The sequence below is a fragment of the Cherax quadricarinatus genome, chromosome 25 (assembly GCF_038502225.1).
Source record: "Cherax quadricarinatus isolate ZL_2023a chromosome 25, ASM3850222v1, whole genome shotgun sequence".
In the NCBI taxonomy this organism is placed as follows: domain Eukaryota; kingdom Metazoa; phylum Arthropoda; class Malacostraca; order Decapoda; family Parastacidae; genus Cherax; species Cherax quadricarinatus.
The window spans coordinates 20,173,535-20,198,371 of NC_091316.1; the positions used below are offsets into that span (position 1 = coordinate 20,173,535).

The 24,837-nt window shown below is 39.7% G+C and overlaps 1 protein-coding gene across 1 annotated transcript in view; it reads left to right on the top strand.

Annotated features, from left to right (window-relative positions):
- Positions 1 to 24,837, top strand: part of Nab2 (Nuclear polyadenosine RNA-binding 2) — a 105,433-nt gene that overhangs the window by 323 nt on the left and 80,273 nt on the right. The window contains exons 2-4 of the mRNA XM_070088653.1: positions 14,555 to 14,597; positions 15,498 to 15,659; positions 17,334 to 17,918. Of these exons, the coding sequence (XP_069944754.1) occupies positions 14,555 to 14,597; positions 15,498 to 15,659; positions 17,334 to 17,918 (790 nt within the window). The remainder of the gene's footprint in view (positions 1 to 14,554; positions 14,598 to 15,497; positions 15,660 to 17,333; positions 17,919 to 24,837) is intronic.

Consider the following 24,837-nt stretch of genomic DNA (forward strand, 5'->3'; position numbering starts at 1 on the left):
TATATATATATATATATATATATATTATATATATATATATATATATATATATATATATATATATATATATATATATATATATATATATATAATGTATATGTACAATATTTGTCACGAATTTGGAATAAGGTGATTTAATATCACAGCTAATTGTGATTCCAAAGCATGCTTATATGTTGAATGTTATTACTCCAGTGGAGATAAAATACATTATCTTGAGTTTATTGGGTGTCCTGTGACTTGGTTAGTGCACTCAACTCACACTGAGTGTCCGTGGTTCGATCCCCTGAACAGGTGAAAACATTGGGCATATTTCCCAACACTTGTCCCAGTTCACTTAGAACTAAGTACTTACCTGAGTGTTAGTTGATTGGTGTGAGTTGCATCCTGGGGAACAAGATTAAAAGAACCCCACCCCTCAAGGAAGGTTCCTTGATGTTGGTGAGGGGCTCTTGATTTAGGGAATTGGATCTGTGCTCCAGTTCCCCAAATTAAGCCTGAATGCCTTCCACATCTTCCCCAGGCGCTGTATAATCCTCCGGGTTTAGCGCTTCCCCCTTGATTGTAATAATAATAATAAAAAGAACCCCAATGAAAATAAGATGACTTAATTGCGTTATCCTAGGTGCTAGCTCTCCAGGTTAAAAATCCAAAAAAAAAAAATCTTTAAATATTTTGGCCTAAGTTAAATTCTAAATAATTTACTTAATAAAATCATTGCAAAGGTTTCAGATTATGCATGAGGTCTAATTAAAACCATAATAAATATAAAAATAATTTTTTTTGTTGCCAAACAATAAAATGTAATGCAGGTTGTAAATATGACAGAATTGCGGCATTAACACACTCACAATAAACTTTTTTTTCTCACTGGGAGCTTTGTCAGGTATTGTTTTCTCACTGGGAGCTTTGTCCAGTATTGGTTTCTCATTGGGAGTTTTGTCCAGTATTTTCTCATTGGGAGCTTTGTCCAGTATTGTTTTCTCACTGGGAGTTTTGTCCAGTATTGTTTTCTCACTGGGAGTTTTGTCAAGTATTGTTTTCTCACTGGGAGCTTTGTCCAGTATTTTCTCACTGGGAGTTTTGTCCAGTATTGTTTTCTCACTGGGAATTTTGTCCAGTATTGTTTTCTCATTGGGAGCTTTGTCCAGTATTGTTTTCTCACTGAGAGTTTTGTCCAGTATTGTTTTCTCACTGGGAGCTTTGTCCAGTATTGTTTTCTCACTGGGAGTTTGTCCAGTATTGTTTTCTCACTGGGAGTTTGTCCAGTATTGTTTTCTTACTGGGACTTTTGTCAAGTATTGTTTTCTCACTGGGAGCTTTGTCCAGTATTGTTTTCCCACTGGGAACTTTGTCCGGTATTGTTTTCTCACTGGGAGCTTTGTCCAGTATTGTTTTCTTACTGGGACTTTTGTCAAATATTGTTTTCTTACTGGGACCTTTGTCCAGTATTGTTTTCTCACTGGGAGCTTTGTCCAGTATTGTTTTCTCACTAGGAACTTTGTCAAATATTTTCCCACTGGGAGCTTTGTCCAGTATTGTTTTCTCACTGGGAGTTTTGTCAAGTATTGTTTTCCCACTGGGAGCTTTGTCCAGTATTGTTTTCTCACTGGGAGCTTTGTCCAGTATTGTTGTCTCACTGGGAGCTTTGTCAAGTATTGTTTTTCCCACTGGGAGCTTTGTCCAGTATTGTTGTCTCACTGGGAGCTTTGTCAAGTATTGTTTTTCCCACTGGGAGCTTTATCCAGTATTGTTTTCTCACTGGGACCTTTGTCAAGTATTGTTTTCCCACTGGGAGCTTTGTCCAGTATTGTTTTCTCACTGGGACTTTTGTCAAGTATCGTTTTCTCACAGAGAGCTTTGTCAAGTACAGTGGACCCCCGCATAACGATGGCATCACATAGCGATTTTTCCGCATAACGATTACTTTTATCGCAAAATTTTTGCCGCGCATACCGATTAAAAACCCGCATACCGATTTTCGTCCGAGACGCGTCCAATGTGCCCTCAGCCAGCCTCACATGTGCCGCTCCGTCCCATTGTTTACCAGCCAGCCTCCGCGGTAACATCCAAGCATACACTCGGAATATTTCGTATTATTACAGTATTTTCGGTGCTGTTTCTGGAAAATAAGTGACCATGGGCCCCAAGAAAGCTTCTAGTGCCAACCCTACACCTCAAAGGGTAAGAATTACTATAGAGATGAAGAAAGAGATAATTGATAAGTATGAAAGTGGAGTGCGTATAGCCGACCTAGTCAAGCTGTACAAGAAACCCCAATCAACCATCGCTACTATTGTGGGCACCAGAAAGACAATCAAGGAAGCTGTTCTTGCCAAAGGTTCAACTGTGTTTTCGAAACAAAGATCGCAATTGATGGAAGATGTTGAGAGACTCTTATTGGTGTGGATAAATGAAAAACAGATAGCAGGAGATAGCGTCTCTCAAGCGATCATATGTGAAAAGGCTAGGAAGTTGCATGAGGATTTAATTAAAAAAATGCCTGCAACTAGTGATGATGTGAGTGAATTTAAGGCCAGCAAAGGTTGGTTTGAGAGATTTAAGAAGCGTAGTGGCATCCATAGTGTGATAAGGCATGGTGAGGCTGCCAGTTCGGACCACAAAGCGGCTGAAAAATATGTGCAGGAATTCAAGGAGTACATAGAAACTGAAGGACTGAAACCTGAACAAGTGTTTAATTGTGATGAAACAGGCCTGTTCTGGAAGAAAATGCCAAGCAGGACCTACATTACTCAGGAGGAAAAGGCACTCCCAGGACATAAGCCTATGAAAGACAGGCTTACTTTGTTGATGTGTGCCAATGCTACTGGTGATTGCAAAGTGAAGCCTTTATTAGTGTATCACTCTGAAACTCCCAGAGCGTTCAGGCAAAAGAATGTCCTCAAGGATAATTTGTGTGTGCTGTGGAGGGCAAACAGTAAGGCATGGGTCACTAGGGAATTTTTCTATAACTGGTTACACCATGCATTTGCCCCCAATGTGAAAAATTACCTAACTGAAAAGAAATTAGAACTTAAGTGCCTCCTGGTGTTAGACAATGCCCCTGGTCATCCTACAGACGTGGCAGAGCGACTTTATGGGGACATGAGCTTCATTAAGGTGAAGTTTTTACCTCCTAATACCACTCCTCTCCTGCAGCCCATGGACCAGCAGGTTATTTCCAACTTCAAGAAACTGTACACAAAAGCTCTGTTTGAAAGGTGCTTTGTAATGACCTCAGAAACTCAACTGACTCTAAGAGAGTTTTGGAGAGATCACTTTAATATCCTCAATTGTGTAAACCTTATAGGTAAGGCTTGGGAGGAAGTGACAAAGAGGACCTTGAACTCTGCTTGGAAGAAACTGTGGCCAGAATGTGTAGACAAAAGGGATTTTGAAGGGTTTGAGGCTAACCCTGAGAATCCTGTGCCAGTTGAGGAATCCATTGTGGCATTGGGAAAGTCCTTGGGGTTGGAGGTTAGTGGGGAGGATGTGGAAGAGTTGGTGGAGGAGGACAATGAAGAACTAACCACTGATGAGCTGATAGATCAACTTCAAGAGCAAGAGGCCAGACCTGAGGAAACTGGTTCAGAGGAGGGGAGAGAGAAATTGAAGAAGTTGCCTACTACAAAGATAAAGGAAATCTGTGCTAAGTGGCTTGAAGTGCAAACCTTCATGGATGAAAATCACCCTCACACAGCTATTGCAAGCCGTGCTGGTGATTATTACACTGACAATGTTGTGAAACACTTTAGGCAAGTCATAAAGGAACGAGAGGTACAGGCCACTATGGACAGATATCTTGTGCGAAAGAAGTCCAGTGACTCTGAAGCTGGCCCTAGTGGCATTAAAAGAAGAAGGGAAGTAACCCCAGAAAAGGACTTACTACCTCAAGTCCTAATGGAAGGGGATTCCCCTTCTAAACACTAACACACTCTCTCCCCTCCTCCCATCCCATCAATCATCACCAGATCTTCAATAAAAGTAAGTGTCATTTAATTGTGCATGCCTTTTTCAGTTTGTGTGTATTAAAATTAACATTTCATGTGGTAAAAAAATTTTTTTTTCATACTTTTGGGCGTCTTGCACGGATTAATTTTATTTCCATTATTTCTTATGGGGAAAATTCATTCGCATAACGATTATTTCGCATAACGATGAGCCCTCTTGCACGGATTAAAATCGTTAACCGGGGGTCCACTGTAATGTTTTCTCGCTTGGAGCTTTGTCCAGTATTGTTTTCTCACTAGGACTTTTGTCATGTACAGTGGACCCTCGACCAACGATATTAATCCGTTTCAGAGAGCTTATCGTTAGACGAATTTATAGTTAGTCGAATTAATTTTCCCCATAAGAAATAATGGAAATCCAATTAATCCGTTCCAGACACCCAAAAGTATGAAATTTTTGTTTTTTTTCACATGAAATGTACATTTTCCTAAACAGAAAAAGAAGGATACATGCACAATAAATAATGTACTGTACCAAATGAAGAATAAATGACACTTACCTTTATTGAAGATGTAGTGATGAATGATGAGATGGGAGGAGGGGAGATGGAGGTGTATTAATTTTTAGAAGGGGAATCCCCTTCCGTAAGGATTTGAGGTAGCAAGTCCTTTTCTGGGGTTACTTCCCTTCTTTGTTTTTTAATGAGACTGGGAACATCTTGAGTCACTAGACCTCTGTCGCACTAAAAATCTGTCCAGAGAGCTCTGTTGCATACCTTTAAGATTTTCCTAAAGTGGGTCACAACATTGCCATTGTAAAAGTCACCAGCACAGCTTGCAATAACTGTGTCAGGGTGATTTTCCTCCATAAAGGGTTGCACCTTTGTCCACATTGTACACATTTCCTTAATCATTGAAGAAGGCAACTTCCTCAATTTCTCTCTCCCCTCCTCTGAAGCAGTTTTCTCAGTTGTGGCTTCTTGCTTTTGCAGATGCTCTTGCAGCTCATCAGTGATTAATTCTTCATTGTCGTCCTCCACCAACTCTTCCACATCCTCCCCACTAATCTCCAACCCCATGGACTTCCCCAATGTCACAATAGATTCCACAACTGGCATAGGCTCCTCAGGGTTAGCCCCAAATTCTTCAAAATTCCTCTCTTGTACACATTCTGGCCACAGTTTCCTCCAAGCAGAATTCAAGGTCCTGTTAGTCACTCTCTCCCAAGCCTTACCTATAAGGTTTATGCAATTGAGGATACTAAAGTGATCTTTCCAAAACTCTCTTAGGGTCAATCGAGTGTCTGAGGTCACTTCAAAGCACTTTTGAAACACTGCTTTGGTGTACAGTTTTTTGAAATTTGAAATGACCTGCTGTTCCATGGGCTGGAGGAGAGGACTGGTATTAGGAGGAAAGAACTTGACTTTGATAAAACTCAGCTCCCCAGAAATTCGCTCTAGCAAGTCTGAAGGATGAGCAGGAGCATTGTCTAATACCAGGAGGCACTTAAGGTCCAATTTATTTCCCAGGAGGTAATTTTTCACAGTGGGGCCTAACACATGATAAAACCAGTCGTAGAAAATGTCTCTAGTGTCCCATGCCTTACTGTTTGCCCTCCACACCACACACAAATTAGCCTTGATGACATTGTTTTTCCTGAACACACTGGGAGTTTCAGACTAATGCACGAGTAGAGGCTTCACTCTGTAATCCCCACTAGCATTACTACACATTAAGTTGTCACAGTTGCTCTTTGCTGATGATACTGTGCTCTTGGGTGATTCTGAAGAGAAGTTGCAGAGGTTGGTGGATGAATTTGGTAGGGTATGTAAAAGAAGAAAATTGAAAGTGAATACAGGAAAGAGTAAGGTTATGAGGATAACAAAAAGATTAGGTGATGAAAGATTGGATATCAGATTGGAGGGAGAGAGTATGGAGGAGGTGAATGTATTCAGATATTTGGGAGTGGACGTGTCAGCGGATGGGTCTATGAAAGATGAGGTGAATCATAGAATTGATGAGGGGAAAAGGGTGAGCAGTGGACTTGGGAGTCTGTGGAGATGAAGAACTTTGTCCTTGGAAGCAAAGAGGGGAATGTATGAGAGTATAGTTTTACCAACGACCCTGTATGGGTGTGAAGCATGGGGGATGAATGTTGCAGCGAGGAGAAGGCTGGAGGCAGTGGAGATGTCATGTCTGAGGCCAATGTGTGGTGTGAATATAATGCAGAGAATTCGTAGTTTGGAAGTTAGGAGGAGGTGCGGGATTACCAAAACTGCTGTCCAGAGGGCTGAGGAAGGGTTGTTGAGGTGGTTCAGACATGTAGAGAGAATGGAGCGAAACAGAAGGACTTCAAGAGTGTATCAGTCTGTAGTGGAAGGAAGGTGGGGTAGGGGTCAGCTTAGGAAAGGTTGGAGGGAGGGGTAAAGGAGGTTTTGTGTGTGAGGGGCTTGGATTTCCAGCGGGCATGCGTGAGCGTATTTGATAGGAGTGAATGGAGATAAATGGTTTTTAATACTTGACGTGCTGTTGGAGTGTGAGCAGAGTAACATTTATGAAGGGATTCAGGGAAACCGGCAGGCCGGACTTGAGTCCTGGAGATGGGAAGTACAGTGCCTGCACTCTGAAGGAGGGGTGTTAATGTTGCAGTTTCAAAATTGTAGTGTAAAGCACCCTTCTGGCAAGACAGTGATGGAGTGAATGATGGTGAAAGTTTTTCTTTTTCGGGCCACCCTGCCTTGGTGGGAATCGGCCAGTGTGTTAATAAAAAAAATAATTGAGGTTAGCCTGTCTTTCATAGGCTTGTGTCCTGGCAGTGCTTTTTCCTCCTGTGTAATGTAGGTCCTGTTTGGCATTTTCTTCCAAAACAGGCCTGTTTTGTCATAAACACTTGTTGGGGTTGCAATCCTTCAGCCTCTATGTACCCCTGGAATTCCTGCACATATTTTTCAGCCGCTTTTTGGTCTGAACTGGCAGCCTCACCATGCCTTACCACACTGTGTATGCCACTACGATTCTTAAATCTCTCAAACCAACCTTTGCTGGCCTTAAATTCACTCACATCACCACTAGTTGCAGGCATTTTTTTTTAATTAAATCGTCATGCAATTGCCTTGCCTTTTCACATGTGATCGCTTGAGAGATGCTATCTCCTGATACCTGTTTTTTGTTTATCCACACCAATAACAGTCTCTCAACGTCTCTGAGTACTTGCGATCTGTGTTTTGAAAACATACTTGCACCTTTCACAACAACAGCTTCCTTGATTGCCTTTCTGTTGGCCAAGATAGTAGCAATGGTTGATTGGGGTTTATTATACGACCTGGCCAGCTCGGAGATATGCACTCCACTTTCATACTTTGTTATTACATATTTCCTTCTTCATTTCGATTGTAATTCTCACCCTTTTTACCACAGGGTTGGCACTAGAAGCTTTCTTTGGGTCCATGGTGGCTTATTTAGCAGTTACAAGCACTAAAAACACTGGAATAATAAAAAATGTACCAAATGTGTGCGTGGAAGCAACCGCCCTGGCTTGTAAACACTGGCGCATGAACTGAAGGCAGGGCAGCTAAGGCGCTCTCAGGCCAGACGGGACATGTGGACGTGTTCGGGACGAATCATGTTGGTCGAGTTTTTCATCGTTGGTCAGGCCAAAATTTTTACACTCAAACGCTTTGTTAGTTGAATTTATCGTTAGACGATGCCTTCATTGGTCAGGGGTCCACTGTATTTTTTTTCACTGGGATCTTTGTCACGTATTGGGATGACAAAGCTCCTAGTGAACAAAATTTGTCTTTAATATCCAAATGCTACATTTGTGTCTCATTTACCTACTTGTCGGTAATTAATACCATCTTCAACCTGTAATGCAGTTATAAATTATAAGGATATTTTCACAATGACATGAGAATAATGGTGCCCTGTGGCCTGGTGGCAAAGCCTCTCGCTTCACATGGTGAAGGTCCAGGTAAGATTCCTGGTGAAATGGTGGAAACATTGTACGTGTTTCTGTACACTGGTTGTTTTTGTTCACCCATCAGTAGAAATGAGTACCTGAGTGTTAGTCGACTGGTATCCCATGGCCTGGTGGCTCAAGTTCTTGCTTCACATGGTGAGGGTCCGGGTTTGATTCCCGGCAAAGGGGTGGAAACATTGGACGTATTTCCTTACACCGGTTGTCTATGTTCGCCCATCAGTAAAATGGGTACCTGGGTGTTAGTCAACTGGTGTGGGTCACATCCTGGAACAAAACTGACCCAATTTGCCCAAAATGCTCTGCATAACAAGGGACTTTCTGTATAGTAGTATGTCATTGATGTTAGCTAGGCCTGTATACCTTGTACATGTAGTAAATAAAGATATTATTAGTACGTATATTATTATAGTAAATAAAGATATTATTATTATTATTATTATAGTAAATAAAGATATTATTATTATTATTATTATTATAGTAAATAAAGATATTATTATTATTATTATTATTATTATTATTATTATTATTATTATTATTATAGTAAATAAAGATATTATTATTATTATTATTATTATTATTATAGTAAATAAAGATATTATTATTATTATAATTGTTGGAACTAACATTGCCTAGCCTAACTAACTTCAACCCCTAACCGGTCCAAACTTATATACGTATATGTTCTCTCGCCCAGTGCCCCAAATATTTTGAAAAATAAAAAAATAGTTTTTTTTTTTTCAATGAAATAAAGAGAAAATTTTTGTTATAGGATTAAAATTAAAAAAAAAATAGGGTCAGTACATACTGAGATATGAGGCTGCAAAGTTGGCACTTAATGCTCGCCTGATGGCAGCATCGAGCCCTGCCGCTTGCAGAAGTGTTGCAGATGTACGTTTTTTTCTCATTTTTATATTTTATATAATTTTTATGTTCCGATAATTACAATTTATTGTAGTTCTTGTCATTTCATAACCAATCTTTGTTCTGACACTAATATTAGGTACCGAAATTGTACTCAGATTGTCACAAACACATTGACAGGTGGATGTTTACACCTGCCTTGGGATGACATTTGATGGGCGCCAACAAGGGTGCAGAGATAAGATAAGGGGTGACATTTGATGATCTCGTATCTCTGTCTCTGATTATCTGTGTCTCTGTCATGTCTCTCTGTCTGCTTGTCTCTCTCTGTCTCTCTGCTTGTCTCTCTTTCTGTCTCAGAGAGCCACTGTGAACCAACAGGTATTCTTATGCATTATATCTACAAGCACAGTATAGCACTTCGGATTTTTTAGGTTTTCCTAGATAATTTACACTATGATTGTATTTGTGTGTGCCTGTGAGACAGATAAAGAGAGATAGAGATAGATATAGAGACAGATAGACAGACCCTAAACTTGGGGTTAATATGTATCAGTTTCCTCTTAAAAGGGGAGTGTTAATATGACATTACATCAGTGAATCCTTGGTGTTTGCCACACTGTTTGCTCTAGCTGGCACTCCCACAAGGTACTAAGTGGTCCCAGATTTTTTTAATATGGTGCTCACCGAGTGTTAAGACCCATTCTATGCTGACCAGGCATCTCAGGCCAATCGTGCCAAATTTGGAGGCAGGAAAAATAAAATGTATATGACTCACGAAATCGTAATGACACGATTGCAAACAAACCATACCACGGGTGGGGATAGAGCCTAGCTGGTCCAGTGGCTTATGCGACGGTCTGGAGTTTTGAGACTCTTTGATTGCAGGTTCTATCCCCGCCTGTGATATAAAATGTATATATATGTTTAGGGCACTAGTGGTAAGAACATACATAAACGTTTGGACCGTTTAGGGGTTAAGTAACCTCAAACCTCAACCCTAGAAATATCCTAGAGTAGAAATTTCCTGTAGATATTTCCTACATTAGAAACAAAAACTTTGGGTAGCTTTAAATATAGGTTTGCAGATACACGAGTGAGTGTGATTGGATGTGAATTGGCCCTGTGTAGCATGGGTACATTAGGCCTACTGCAGTTCTCCACTGTTCTTATATTCTTAAGTAGATGAGTCATATAGTCTGTGCAGTAAGTTAACTTTTCTCCTCCCAGAAGAAATAGCTTTGAGATATGCATGTTTTATGACGAAGGTATAAAAACAATTATGCAAATAGAAGATTGGAAATACTATATAATATGTAGAGTTTCACTATAAGCTTAATTATATTGTGCAGTAAAGGGAAGCTTTACTCAGTGATAAAGTATAAATGGGAATTTTTTTCCTTTCTTAAAGAGAGACTGTTGAGTGAGGTTTATTTTTCCATTGAGCTCCCATTAGAATTATCAAATCTTATTCCAACAAAATATTTTGAACTAGGGATGTACCAAAGTATCAGTATTGGTATCTACTTATTTTGATGGTATTTGTATCAGCCTCAAATCGAATATTGGTCTTAGGATTTATGAGCATCAGCTAATTTTAATGGCACTGGTATCAGCATTGGTATCAGTCTTGGTGGCCATCAGCTAATTTTAACCCTTTGAGGGTCGACAGGCCCTCTCCGAAACTCGTTCTCAGGGTCGGCCAAATTTCAAAAAAAAAAAAATTATTTTTTCTTATGAAAAAATAGTTTTTTTTTTCTAAACATTATAGGATAAACAAAAAAAATTTACCATCAATACTTACGGAGATATGGATGCATGAAGTTTGCAGAAAATGAGCCGCGTATGGCAACAGCGGCGACTGCCGCTCACCCGGTAAACTTTAGTTTACTTGTATTTGAAGGTTTGTTGTTTTTTTCACTATTTTATTTTTTCACATAACTTATGTGGCCTATGAGACCAAAGTAAGGTGCAATGTACATATATACACTCGTTGTATACAACACAATAAGCACACAAACATAATTATCAATATATTGTTTACAAAACTTGTTTACAAAAACAAACAATACAAAACATTGTTTATTATTATTGTTCTATAATATATATACCAATATACAGTCACTGAACATATTCCTATTAGTTCTGCAGCTTGTGGAACTCTGAAACATGGTGTCATACACAATGGTGTTTTATCTTTCTCCCTCATTCTATCTCTTTCAATCTGTCTCTCTCTTGCTATCTGTCTTTTTATCTCTGTCTCACAGGTACACATAAATACAAGTATACATAGTATAAATTACCTAGGATAACCCAAGAAACCCAGACAAAGTGCTATACTCTGCTTGAAGATGTGAGTAAAAGTGATGACACAGTCTTGTGGCTCTCTGAGACAGAGAGCTAGATGGATAGACAGGGAGCTTGACAGACAGGCAAATAGACAGACAGAAATGTTAGTATACCAGCAAAAACAAAGGGAGGGAGATGTTTATCTCATCTTTTGGCATCATCTCTACCCTCATTTACCCTCATCAAACGTCAGCACTTATCAGATGTTATCTCCCCTTATCTTGTTACTGTCAGGGGTGAACATTTATTATTACATATTATTATTATTATTACCTATTATTATTATTATGTATTATTATTATGTATTATTATTATTATGTATTATTATTTTTTTTTTTATTATTATCACACTGGCCGATTCCCACCAAGGCAGGGTGGCCCGAAAAAGAAAAACTTTCACCATCATTCACTCCATCACTGTCTTGCCAGAAGGGTGCTTTACACTACAGTTTTTAAACTGCAACATTAACATCCCTCCTTCAGAGTGCAGGCACTGTACTTCCCATCTCCAGGACTCAAGTCCGGCCTGCCGGTTTCCCTGAATCCCTTCATAAATGTTACTTTGCTCACACTCCAACAGCACGTCAAGTATTAAAAACCATTTGTCTCCATTCACTCCTATCAAACACGCTCACGCATGCCTGCTGGAAGTCCAAGCCCCTCGCACACAAAACCTCCTTTACCCCCTCCCTCCAACCCTTCCTAGGCCGACCCCTACCCCGCCTTCCTTCCACTACAGACTGATACACTCTTGAAGTCATTCTGTTTCGCTCCATTCTCTCTACATGTCCGAACCACCTCAACAACCCTTCCTCAGCCCTCTGGACAACAGTTTTGGTAATCCCGCACCTCCTCCTAACTTCCAAACTACGAATTCTCTGCATTATATTCACACCACACATTGCCCTCAGACATGACATCTCCACTGCCTCCAGCCTTCTCCTCGCTGCAACATTCATCACCCACGCTTCACACCCATATAAGAGCGTTGGTAAAACTATACTCTCATACATTCCCCTCTTTGCCTCCAAGGACAAAGTTCTTTGTCTCCACAGACTCCTAAGTGCACCACTCACTCTTTTTCCCTCATCAATTCTATGATTCACCTCATCTTTCATAGACCCATCCGCTGACACGTCCACTCCCAAATATCTGAATACGTTCACCTCCTCCATACTCTCTCCCTCCAATCTGATATTCAATCTTTCATCACCTAATCTTTTTGTTATCCTCATAACCTTACTCTTTCCTGTATTCACCTTTAATTTTCTTCTTTTGCACACCCTACCAAATTCATCCACCAATCTCTGCAGCTTCTCTTCAGAATCACCCAAGAGCACAGTGTCATCAGCAAAGAGCAGCTGTGACAACTCCCACTTTGTGTGTGATTCTTTATCTTTTAACTCCACGCCTCTTGCCAAGACCCTCGCATTTACTTCTCTTACAACCCCATCTATAAATATATTAAACAACCACGGTGACATCACACATCCTTGTCTAAGGCCTACTTTTACTGGGAAAAAATTTCCCTCTTTCCTACATACTCTAACTTGAGCCTCACTGTCCTCGTAAAAACTCTTCACTGCTTTCAGTAACCTACCTCCTACACCATACACTTGCAACATCTGCCACATTGCCCCCCTATCCACCCTGTCATACACCTTTTCCAAATCCATAAATGCCACAAAGACCTCTTTAGCCTTATCTAAATACTGTTCACTTATATGTTTCACTGTAAACACCTGGTCCACACACCCCCTACCTTTCCTAAAGCCTCCTTGTTCATCTGCTATCGTTATGTATTCTTCTTCTTCCTCCTCCTCCTCTTCTTCTTCCTCCTCCTCCTCCTCTTCTTCTTCCTCCTCCTCCTCCTCCTCCTCCTCTTCTTCCTCCTCCTCCTCTTCTTCTTCTTCTTCTTCCTCCTCCTCCTCTTGCCTCCTCCTCCTCTTGCCTCCTCCTCCTCTTGCCTCCTCCTCCTCTTGCCTCCTCCTCCTCTTGCCTCCTCCTCCTCTTGCCTCCTCCTCCTCTTGCCTCCTCCTCCTCTTGCCTCCTCCTCCTCTGCCTCCTCCTCCTCTGCCTCCTCCTCCTCCTCCATTCTTGGAACAAGTTTGAAGAGCTTGTAGTTCATAATCACTATCACTATCATCACCAATGCTCACATCTGAGTCTGGGATTTTGGAAAATAGGAGTTTCCTCTTTGATTCTGGTACAACTGAACGTGAACAAGATGGCCCAGCACCAGAGGTGGAAGGCTGTGGGTTGTCTGGGTTTTCCTCACTATTACCCATATTATGGTCATTAGTTTCGGTCAAAACCTCACCAGAACCTTGAAACTCATCTTCACTCTCACTTCCATCTGTATTAGAACTGTCACTGGGGAACAAAAGTGTCCCAATTCGCCGAGGAGTGAGGAACTTCTTACCACAGGGCATGGTGGAAATTGTGTACTATGATGGCATTCCCACAATGCACCACTGGGTCCCAGATTTTTTTCCTACTGCGCACACCCACCACACAGACCCATTCTCTCACACCTAGGCTTATCAGCCTTTTCCTGTGAGATTTGAGGCCGCTAGAATTTATGCGTACTAGTACGACAAAAATCCCTACGCGTAAGACGTACTAGTACGACCAAAACCCTCAAAGGGTTAATGGTATTGGTTTCAGTGTAAAATTGAGTGTAAGTGTATTGGCAAAAATTTTGGTATCTTCCAATCCATATTTTGAAGCATGAGTAAAAAATATTTGGTACATGAATGCATATTAAAAATTTGTCTTTATATAGTAAATATTACTGAGTACTTGCACTCTAAAGGAAGGGTGAAGATGTTGCAGTTTGGAGGGCCAACTGAACTGTGATGTCAGCACAGTTCTGGCAAGACGGCAGTAGAGTGAATGACGATGAATGTGTTTCCTCATATTTTAGGTCACCCGATTTGTCAATATCAGTTTATGGACACTGCTGTGAGTAATATGAATTATACATTTTATAATCAAATTAGGAGCATTGTTGTAAGTAATATAAAATTTATAGCATGCAAGTCATGAGTATGTAGTTAGATTATGAGTGCTGTTGTGACATGTGCTGTAAACATTTCAAAGAAAAATAGTACTGCCAGCCAAAAAAGTGTTTAATTCCCAGGTGTTTGATGCTTCCTTATGTCTTCTCCTATATGAGTTTGTGGGGCTATCAAAGCATATTCCTTAGGTAGCTTTGAGAAGGGGTTGGGCAAATAACTTTGTTAAAGGGTTTGGTTTTAAGAAGGACTTGCCTAGTATAGGCCAGTAGGCCTGCTACAATGTTTCTCAATTTCTGTGCCAGATTGTTTTTAATTATGAAAAGGTGAACAAGTACTGTATTAATATGAACAAATGCCGATTCCACTAATGCATATTTAATTTTATTTATTTTCAGTCTGCCATAAAGGCGAAGTTGGTAGAGCTTGGGACATATGTAGGTAAGTGATCTGTATCTGAAATGCTATGCAGTATTCTAATTTGTTACTAAATTTCTCTTAGTGACTGCATGTGTAATGTATATACTGTACTGGGTATACACATTTTAAAATATTCATCAGTCTTTGTTCTCTCCCTGTTTTTTATTTTTGTGTTCTATTGCTTTTTTTTTAAAAAGCTGGTAACATTCATTATTTCCATTTACCCATAACAGTCTATAAGTGAAACCCTGATTGTCTTAATCTTTCATTTCTTACTGCATAGCACAGTACTTTTCCCTGTATTATTCACATATCCTCTTTCTACACCTATTTTTATCATTTATGTTTATGTACTAATGTACTTCGTACTTTTCCCATCACACCTTGTTACACCTGAAAGGTTTACCTTACTCTTTTAAACCTGTATTTTTAATCTGTTGCTCCTTCATTTTATAAGTGATGCTTGCCATTTTTAACTTGTTTAATTTTTATGCATTTAATATTAAAAAATGCCTGATGTTAAGTTTAGTATTTCTCCCTTCTAGCTCCACTTAGTATCATCTTGATTCATATGCACTGGCACGAGTGTATTCATTTCACTCTATTTTAATTATTTGCTAGTTCTGATATCTGTCATGTGTACAAATTTTATTGCTGGGATCCTTGGAGGACCCAGTTGAATTTAATTATATAACATCTATTCATACTGAATACCTACATCTCCTTTTCCTGGTACAGTCTGAGTGCTCAGTCATGCTTAACACAGCCTTCACTCACTGGTTGTTATTCTTTTACTGCTGTTGTTGTAGTGTATAGGTTTCAGGTAAGATATGAGTACCTTGCCCGGAAAAGAGGTGGAAACCCAGAGACCCTCATTATTTGTATATGAAAAGATAGTAAAGTCAATGTATGTCTTTGTAGATGAGGAATTACCAGATTACATCATGGTGCTGGTTGCCAATAAGAAGACTAAAGACCAGATGGATGATGATTTAAGCCTTTTCCTGGGTCATAACACTGAACGCTTCACCTCCTGGCTTCACCATGTATTACAGAAGTTAAATGCTGCTGCACTTTTACAAGGTAAGATTCTTCTTTTGGCTAAATTGAATTTTGGGACATTTAGTGTATTTTGGTCCTAAATTAAATTGAGATGTTGCAGGCACAGTATATAAAGGCTCACTGACTTTATCATTGAGATATGGATCTACAGTATCAGTCCTGCATTGTCCAAATTTTAACAGGAACTAGCTCTACCTTTTATTTCCTAACTTAACATATAACTAAACTTGACCAACAGTGACCTAGTCTAACTGAACTTTTAAACTGCTTTCAATCTTCTAACAGCTCTGCTTTCAGTCATCCAACTTGTATTGCCATGATTTCTTTTCTTCAGCACACATACAATTTACTGAGAGGTTTCTTTTCTAGGGTTTACAATTCATTTCAGCAGCTTTCTCTAAATTTGTAAATGAACATCCAGCTCCACTCTTTGAGAATTGTCAGCTTGTACTAACAGTCCGACATCTTTTGATCAACATTCTTGTTTATGAAAGAGCACACCAAGTTTTGGCTCAGATGCTTTCAGTGCCCTGAGAATGAGAAACTTACTGTGGCTATCCTTCTCTCTGATAGCTTTGTTTTTAAACCTTAAGCTCTTATCGTGCTGCATGTTAAGTTATTCACACTTTCCAAAAACCAAGAAAAATGTTGAGAACTTACCTTCTCTAGTTTTTGAAGATAAGCTTCAAAAGCTTAATCATGCCTGTTGTGTAAATTATCAATAGTACCAAATTTTTTAAAATTTCTTACACACATTTTTCTAGTTTTTCATTGATTTTTTATTATTTATGAATACAAGTGTTCATATTTTTTTTAGATGAGCTTCAGCTTGAATTTTCATGCTTATGTCATCAGGCGATGACGAGTTTAAAAATAGTGTTTTTTTCTCTTCACCTGAAACTGTATGCCTGTCATGATAACCAAATATTAATTCAAAGCATGGCAAAGCATGCCAAAAACAGAATTTTTTATTAGATTTTTCTTATGTACCTCAGACTCAAGATGTTTGTTGACTGAAAAATTCCTCATTCCACAATTTGCCAGCCAGTCATATTATCTATATGATAAATAGCTGAAGAAAATTGTAGCTGTAAGGTTTTATATTCTGTTTTTTATGGCCAAATTTACATCCAAATGATTTTTGTATATTGGGCTTCTCTAGTAATGTTAACCAATGCAAATTTATCTGTACTATAAGTCTTTTTTTTAATAAATATATACATATAAAGTTTGTAGGATAATATAAATTTTTTTTACAACACCAGCCATCTCAGAACAAGGAAGGCTGACCCAAAAGAGTAAAACATTCACCAACATTCATTATTAGCTGTTTTGCCAGATGTTTGATATTATAGTACAAATGATCATTCAAACTGTAACACCTCCACCCTTCCCTCAGAATGCACACACTCTGAGGGAAGGGTGGGGGGACTCACCTCCAGGATTTGAGTTTGGCTAACTGGTTTTCTTGAATTCGTTTACACTATAACAGCACATGGAAACATTAAAATCACTTAGACTCCACTCACTCATCTTATATGCTCACATATGCCTATATAATATCTTTCAAAATAAAGTTTATTGTTTTTATGTTTATCTTTGGGAAAAGTCTTATCTTCCAGTATTTCATTCTTAGTGTTTAGCTTATTAAACTACAGGTTTCCATAAATTGTGTATATTTTCTTCATTCTTCAGTCACAACAGCACAACAAGAAGAACCCAAAAAAAAAGATGCTGAAGAAGATAAGAGAAGAGATAGAGAAGAAGAGAAGAAGCGAGAACGGGATGAAGAGAAGAAAAGGGAAAAGGCTGAAGAAATGAAAAAGATAAGGGATGAAGAGAAAAGGAAGGCAAAGGAAAAAGAGAAAGCAGATAGAAAAAGAAAATCAAGTGAGAGAAAAGTTGACAGAAAAGAAAAAAAAGTAAAAAAGTCAGACTCTCCGGATTCTCAAGAAAAATCATCGAGGGAGAAAAAAATTAATGTCGAATCAGTTAAAGCAACAAAGTCAAAAGATACAGTTAAAGAAAAAGAAAGTAAAGAGAAGATTAAATTATTGTCTTCAAAACAGGAACTGGTTTCTACGGAAAAGACTCTAGTTGCTGCAGTGTCAGATACATCTGCTAATACAGAGAAACATTCTAGAAAACTCAAGTCACAAGTACGAGGGAAAGTGTCATGTGCCGACATATTTCGAGCTGAGGCAGCGGGAGGTGGAGACCAATTAATGGTTGAAGAAGAAGAAGATATAGAAGATATGTTAGTTCTTAGGGCAGATATTGGTGAGTAATATGTGATATTATATTGTAATAAATATGATAAAATAGAACATAATATATAGTCCCCACATCATAATTCTGTAGTGTGAAATATATTTTTCAGTCCCCATGTCTGTGTGGTAACCCTTGAATAATGTCTTTGGCCCATCATCACTTTTTGTATGTATTCTTCTGTTAAGCCTTTGTAATAGAGTTATGTGAACTCAAGGTTCCACGAGGATAAGAGGCAAACTTATTTTAACCCTTTCAGGGTCCGTCCCTTAGATCTATGGCTTTACGTTCAGGGTCCAAACCGTAGATCTATGCCATGAGCTCAGCTCACTTTGATAAACTGTGAGTGGTAAATTTGGGCCTAGATATGAGAGAATACATCTATGTGGTATGTGTGCACCACATAAAACAAATCCTGCAGTACACTGTGTATAATGAGAGGAAAAAACTGAGACCGTGATTTTCGATTAAAACAGCGACTTTGCAGTGTTTTTTCGTATGTTTTTTATAGTTGTATTTGCAATTTCTTGGTCTCATTTGATAGAATGGAAGACATGTTACAGAAATAGAGATGATTTTGATTGGTTTTAGCACTGGAAATGGCTTGAAACTGAGCTCAAAGTAGTGGAAATGTTAAATTTTTGCCGATGTTCAAGAGTAAACAAACGACCTCACACATCTAATACATGCCAGCTGGTGGGTCTGATATACATTCACAAATGTGGTGATGATATTTATACAATTATTACAATATTGCATAGCAGTAAATCTTCTATTTTTTGGTGTGAATAAAAATTCATTATGTGAATAAAAAATCAAAATGGAATTTATTTGTAAAGCCTCAAAACGTAACTAATGAACAGAGGAAATGTTAGTTTAGTGCCAGGAATACCTGCATTGTTTATTCTGGACCTTATTTTAAAATTGGAATATTTTGAACTTTGTGTTAAATTGGCCAAATTATCAATTTCCGATCACTTTATTTTGTAATTGAAACAGTTGACTTGGCGATTTCTTGTGCTCAATCGATAAAATAGAAGTAATACTAGTGAAATAGCTAAGAATTTGGTTGACTGGAATAATGTAATTGGCCTAAAATGGGAGTCAAAGTCGGCAAAATCGCCGATTCGTAAATATCGCCGATACATCAAAATTCATGAGAGCATAATTTCGTCAATTTTCCATCAAATTTTGTACATTTTGTTTTATTACCTTCACAAAAAGATTCTCTACCATTTCATAAGAAAAAATAACCAATTTTTTTTTTTTTTTTAAATTCTTGGACACTGGGGCACCACTTCAGATTTTGGCCTTGGACCCTGAAAGGGTTAAACTTGTTAATAATAAGATAATTTTGTATTTGTAGCTTGCTTGAGAGTGTTCATTAATTAGTTATCTAAATCAGGTTCATTAGTTATCTAAATCAAGGAAGTATCTTGTACGTGTTATATTGCACACTTGAAACTAATTTTATTCAGTGTCAGTGCTTTTTTCCTAGACATGAGTTTGACAGTGACATGAAATGAACATTTTGCATATATAAAATGCAATACATGTGTTCCATAATGGCAGACTTCATCACTAGGCAAAGAGTCTCTTAGGCTAGTCTCTTAGTTGGAGTTACAGTCTCAGAAATGCCATATAAGTGTGGTATTTTTTCATAATGGCCCATACACCACATAGTATGTTTATTTCTTTCAAAATGAACTACCCTAAATACCATCCTGAGATGGTATGATGACTTCTTCCACAAATGAACAGATCTCATATTGTGGCCACCTACATTAGTTGTGTATGAATTCTTTTTCATAAAAGTTGTGATTTCCTCACAGTTGGAAATATTTCTTTCTAATGCAGCACCTACATCCTAAACACTTATATCTCTTTCATCACCTAGTCTAGCAGTTTTATTTCTTACATACTCAATGATCTCTGCATCAGTCGTTGATTTATGGGCAGGAAAATCAGGTTCACAGTTATGCTAGTACTGAATTTTCTGGTAAATTTGTTTGAGATTTTTCATCCTTAATAGTTTTGTGAATCTCCAGAAAATCTTCAGTTATTTGGGTATGATACTATAATATAACCAAGCAATCGACAGACAAACCTGGCCCCACGCCAGTCAATGAGAGTAGAAAAACTTTTTGAAACCAGTTACAGATATATAACAGGTATGTAAATCTGAGAATTTGCAGGCATCTTGGCAAGTAATTTCACAATTTTTTGCACAGGTAACAGGTGACAAATATTAATTAGATTCATTTACTCTGATTTTTTTATTTATTAACATGTCAGCTGATTCCCACTAAGGCAGGGTGGCCCAAAAAAGAAAAAAATTCATCATTATTCACTCCATCACTGTCTTGCCAGAGGCATGCTCATGTTACAGTTATAAAACTGCAACATTAGCACCCCTCCTTCAGATTGCAGACACTGTACTTCCCATCTCCAGGACTCAAGTCCAGCCTGCCAGTTTCCCTGAATCCCTTCATAAATGTTTCTTGGCTCACACTCCAACAGCACGTCAAGTATTAACCCTTTGACTGTTTCAGGCCCCTCTCTGAAACTGTCATTCTATGTCGCCAAATATTCAAAAAAAAAAAAATTATTTTTTCTTATGAAAATGTTAAGATTATTTTTCTGAGTGTTTTAGTCCAAAAAAAAAATTTTTGCCATCAGTACTTACCGAGATATAGAGCCGTGAAGTTTGCAGAAAATGAGCCGCGTATGGCAACAGCGGCGACTGCCGCTCACCCGGTAAACTTTAGTTTACTTGTAATTGAAGGTTTTTTGTTTTTTTCACTATTTTATTTTTTCACATAACTTATGTGGCCTATGAGACCAAAGTAAGGTGCAATGTATATATATACACTCGTTGTATACAACACAATAAGCACACAAACATAATTATCAATATATTGTTTACAAAACTTGTTTACAAAAACAAACAAACAATCCTCCTCCTCCTCCTCCTCCTCCTCCTTCTCATCCTTCTTCTCCTCCTCCTCCTTCTCCTCCTCCTCCTTCTCCTCCTCCTCCTTCTCCTCCTATTCCTCCTCCTCCTCCTATTCCTCCTTCTCCTCCTATTCCTCCTTCTCCTCCTATTCCTCCTTCTCCTCCTATTCCTCCTCCTCCTTCTCCTCCTCCTTCTCCTCCTTCTCCTCCTCCTTCTCCTCCTCCTTCTCCTCCTCCTTCTCCTCCTCCTTCTTCTCCTCCTCCTTCTCCTCCTCCTCCTTCTCCTCCTCCTCCTCCTTCTCCTTCTCCTTCTCCTTCTCCTTCTCCTTCTCCTTCTCCTTCTCCTTCTCCTTCTCCTTCTTCTCCTTCTTCTCCTTCTTCTCCTTCTTCTCCTTCTTCTCCTTCTTCTCCTTCTTCTCCTTCTTCTCCTTCTTCTCCTTCTTCTCCTTCTTCTCCTTCTTCTCCTTCTTCTTCTCCTTCTTCTCCTTCTTCTCCTTCTTCTCCTTCTTCTCCTTCTTCTCCTTCTTCTCCTTCTTCTCCTTCTTCTCCTTCTTCTCCTTCTTCTTCTTCTTCTTCTTCTTCTTCTTCTTCTTCTTCTTCTTCTTCTTCTTCTTCTTCTTCTTCTTCTTCTTCTTCTTCTTCTTCTTCTTCTTCTTCTTCTTCTCCTCCTCCTCCTCCTCCTCCTCCTCCTCCTCCTCCTCCTCCTCCTCCTCCTCCTCCTCCTCCTCCTCCTCCTCCTCCTCCTCCTCCTCCTCCTCCTCCTCCTCCGCCTCCTCCTCCTCCTCCTCCTCCTCCTCCTCCTCCTCCTCCTCCTCCTCCTCCTCCTCCTCCTCCTCCTCCTCCTCCTCCTCCTCCTCCTCCTCCTCCTCCTCCTCCTCCTCCTCCTACTCCTCCTACTCCTCCTCCTCCTCCTCCTCCTCCTACTCCTCCTCCTACTCCTCCTCCTACTCCTCCTCCTACTCCTCCTCCTCCTCCTCCTCCTACTCCTCCTCCTCCTCCTCCTCCTCCTCCTCCTCCTCCTCCTCCTCCTCCTCCTCCTCCTCCTCCTCCTCCTCCTCCTCCTCTTCCTCTTCCTCTTCCTCCTCCTCCTTGTCTTGTGTGCGAGTGTGTGGCTTATAATTGTTTTGAGTCAGAAGTCGGCAGCTGTCAAAGTGACATATTGTCTCATTAGTCACTACCCCTACCGCCTGTCAAAACAATGGGGTCCGATGCTGCTTCCCCTCCTCCATTCTATCTAATTATCTTTCTCCCTCATTCTATATCTTTCAATCTGTCTCTCTTTCTATCTGTCTGCCTATCTCTGTCTCACAGGTACACATAAATACAAGTATACATAGTGTAAATTACCTAGGATAACCCAAGAAATCCAGACAAAGTGCTATACTCTGCTTGAAGATGTGAGTAAACGTGATGACACAGTCTTGTGGCTCTCTCTGAGACAGAGAGCTAGATGGACAGACAGGGAGCTTGACAGACAGACAAATAGACAGACAGAAATGTTTGTGTACCAGCAAAAACAAAGGGAGGGCGATGGTCATGTAATATTACCCTCCTTTACACTCATCAAAGTCAGCTCTTATCAGATGTTATCTCCCCTTATCTTGTCACTGTCATGGGGTGGACTTTTTTTTTTCTTGCTTCAAGGGAACAATATTATTACATCTTCTTCTTCCTCCTCCTCCTCCTCCTCCTCCTCCTCCTCCTCCTCCTCTTCCTCCCCTCCTCCCCCTCCTCCTCCTCCATTGCTTTTGGTCTCAAACTCCTCCAAATCATGAAATTGATCTTCACTGACACTTCCATCTGTGTTAGAGCATCACTTGGGAAGAGAAGAGTCCCAGATTTGCTGGGGAATCACATATTTCTTACCGCTAGACATGCTGAAAAAGGACAACTGAAATGGCATTCCCACAATGCACCACTGGCTCCCCGATTTTTTTTATATGGTGCACACTGACCATGGAGACCCATTCTCTCACATGTGGGCCTACCAGCTTTCTCCTGCTTGATTTGAAGCTGCTAGAATTTATGCGTATAAATACGTCAGAAACATTGGCTCGTAAGACGTATTTATATGTCGGAAACAGTCAAAGGGTTAAAAACCATTTATCTCCATTCACTCCTATCAAATATGCTTGTGCATGCTTACTGGAAGTCCAAGCCCCTCTCACACAAAACCTCCTTTACCCCCTCCTCCTAACCTTTCCTAGGCCGACCCCTACCCCACCTTCCCTCCACTACAGATTTATACAGTCTTGAAGTCATTCTGTTTCGTTCCATTCTCTCTACATGTCCGAACCACCCCAACAACCCCTCCTCAACCCTCTGGATAATAGTTTCAGTAATCCCGCACCTCCTCCTAATTTCCAAACAATGAATTCTCTGCATTATATTCATACTACACGTTGCCCTCAGACATGACATCTCTACTGCCTCCAGCATTCTTGTTGCAACATTCACCACCCATACTTCACACCCATATAAGAGTGTTGGTATAACTATACTCTCATACATTCCCCTCTTTGCTTTCATAGACCCATCTGCTGACACATCCATTCCTAAATATCTGATTTTTTTTTTTTTTAATAAGTCGGCCGTCTCCCACCGAAGCAGGGTGACCCAAAAAGAAAGAAAATCCCCAAAAAGAAAATACTTTCATCATCATTCAACTCTTTCACCTCACTCACACATCATCACTGTTTTTGCAGAGGTGCTCGGAACACAACAGCTTAGAAGCATATACGTATAAAGATACACAACATATCCCTCTAAACTACCAATATCCCGAACCCCTCCTTTAGAGTGCAGGCATTGTACTTCCCATTTCCAGGACTCGAGTCCGGCTATACTATAAAAATAACTAGTTTCCCTGAGTCCCTTCTCTAAATATTACCCTGCTCGCACTCCAACAGATCGTCAGGTCCCAATACCATTCGTCTCCATTCACTTTTATCGAACACGCTCACGCATGCCTGCTGGAAGTCCAAGCCCCTCGCCCACAAAACCTCCCTTACCCCTTCCTTCCAACCTATTCGAGGACGACCCCTACCCCGCCTTCCTTCCCCTACAGATTTATATGCTCTCCATGTCATTCTACTTTGATCCATTCTCTCTAAATGACCAAACCACCTTAACAACTCCTCTTCAGCCCTCTGACTAATACTTTTATTAACTCCACACCTTCTCCTAATTTCCACACTCCGAATTTTCTGCATAATATTTACACCACACATTGCCCTTAGACAGGACATCTCCACTGCCTCCAACCGCCTCCTCGCTGCTGCATTCACAACCCAAGCTTCACACCCATGTAAGAGTGTTGGTAGTAATATACTTTCATACATTGTTTTCTTTGCCTCCATAGATAATGTTTTTTGTCTCCACATATGCCTCAATGCACCACTCACTTTTTTTCCCTCGTCAATTCTATGATTAACCTCATCCTTCATAAATCCATCCGCCGACATGTCAACTCCCAAGTATCTGAAAACATTCACTTCTTCCATACTCCTCCTCCCCAATTTGATATCCAATTTTTCTTTATCTAAATCATTTGATACCCTCATCACCTTACTCTTTTCTATGTTCACTTTCAACTTTCTACCTTTACACACTCCCAAACTCGTCCACTAAACTGCAATTTTTCTTTAGAATCTCCCATAAGCACAGTATCATCAGCAAAAAGCAACTGTGTGTCAATTCCCATTTTGTATTTGATTCCCCATAATTTAATCCCACCCCTCTCCCAAACACCCTAGCATTTACTTCTTTTACAACCCCATCTATAAATATATTAAACAACCATGGTGACATTACACATCCTTGTCTAAGACCTACTTTTACCGGGAAATAGTCTCCCTCTCTTCTACACACCCTAACCTGAGCCTCACTATCCTCATAAAAACTCTTTACAGCATTTAGTAACTTACCACCTATTCCATATACTTGCAACATCTTCCACATTGCTACTCTATCCACT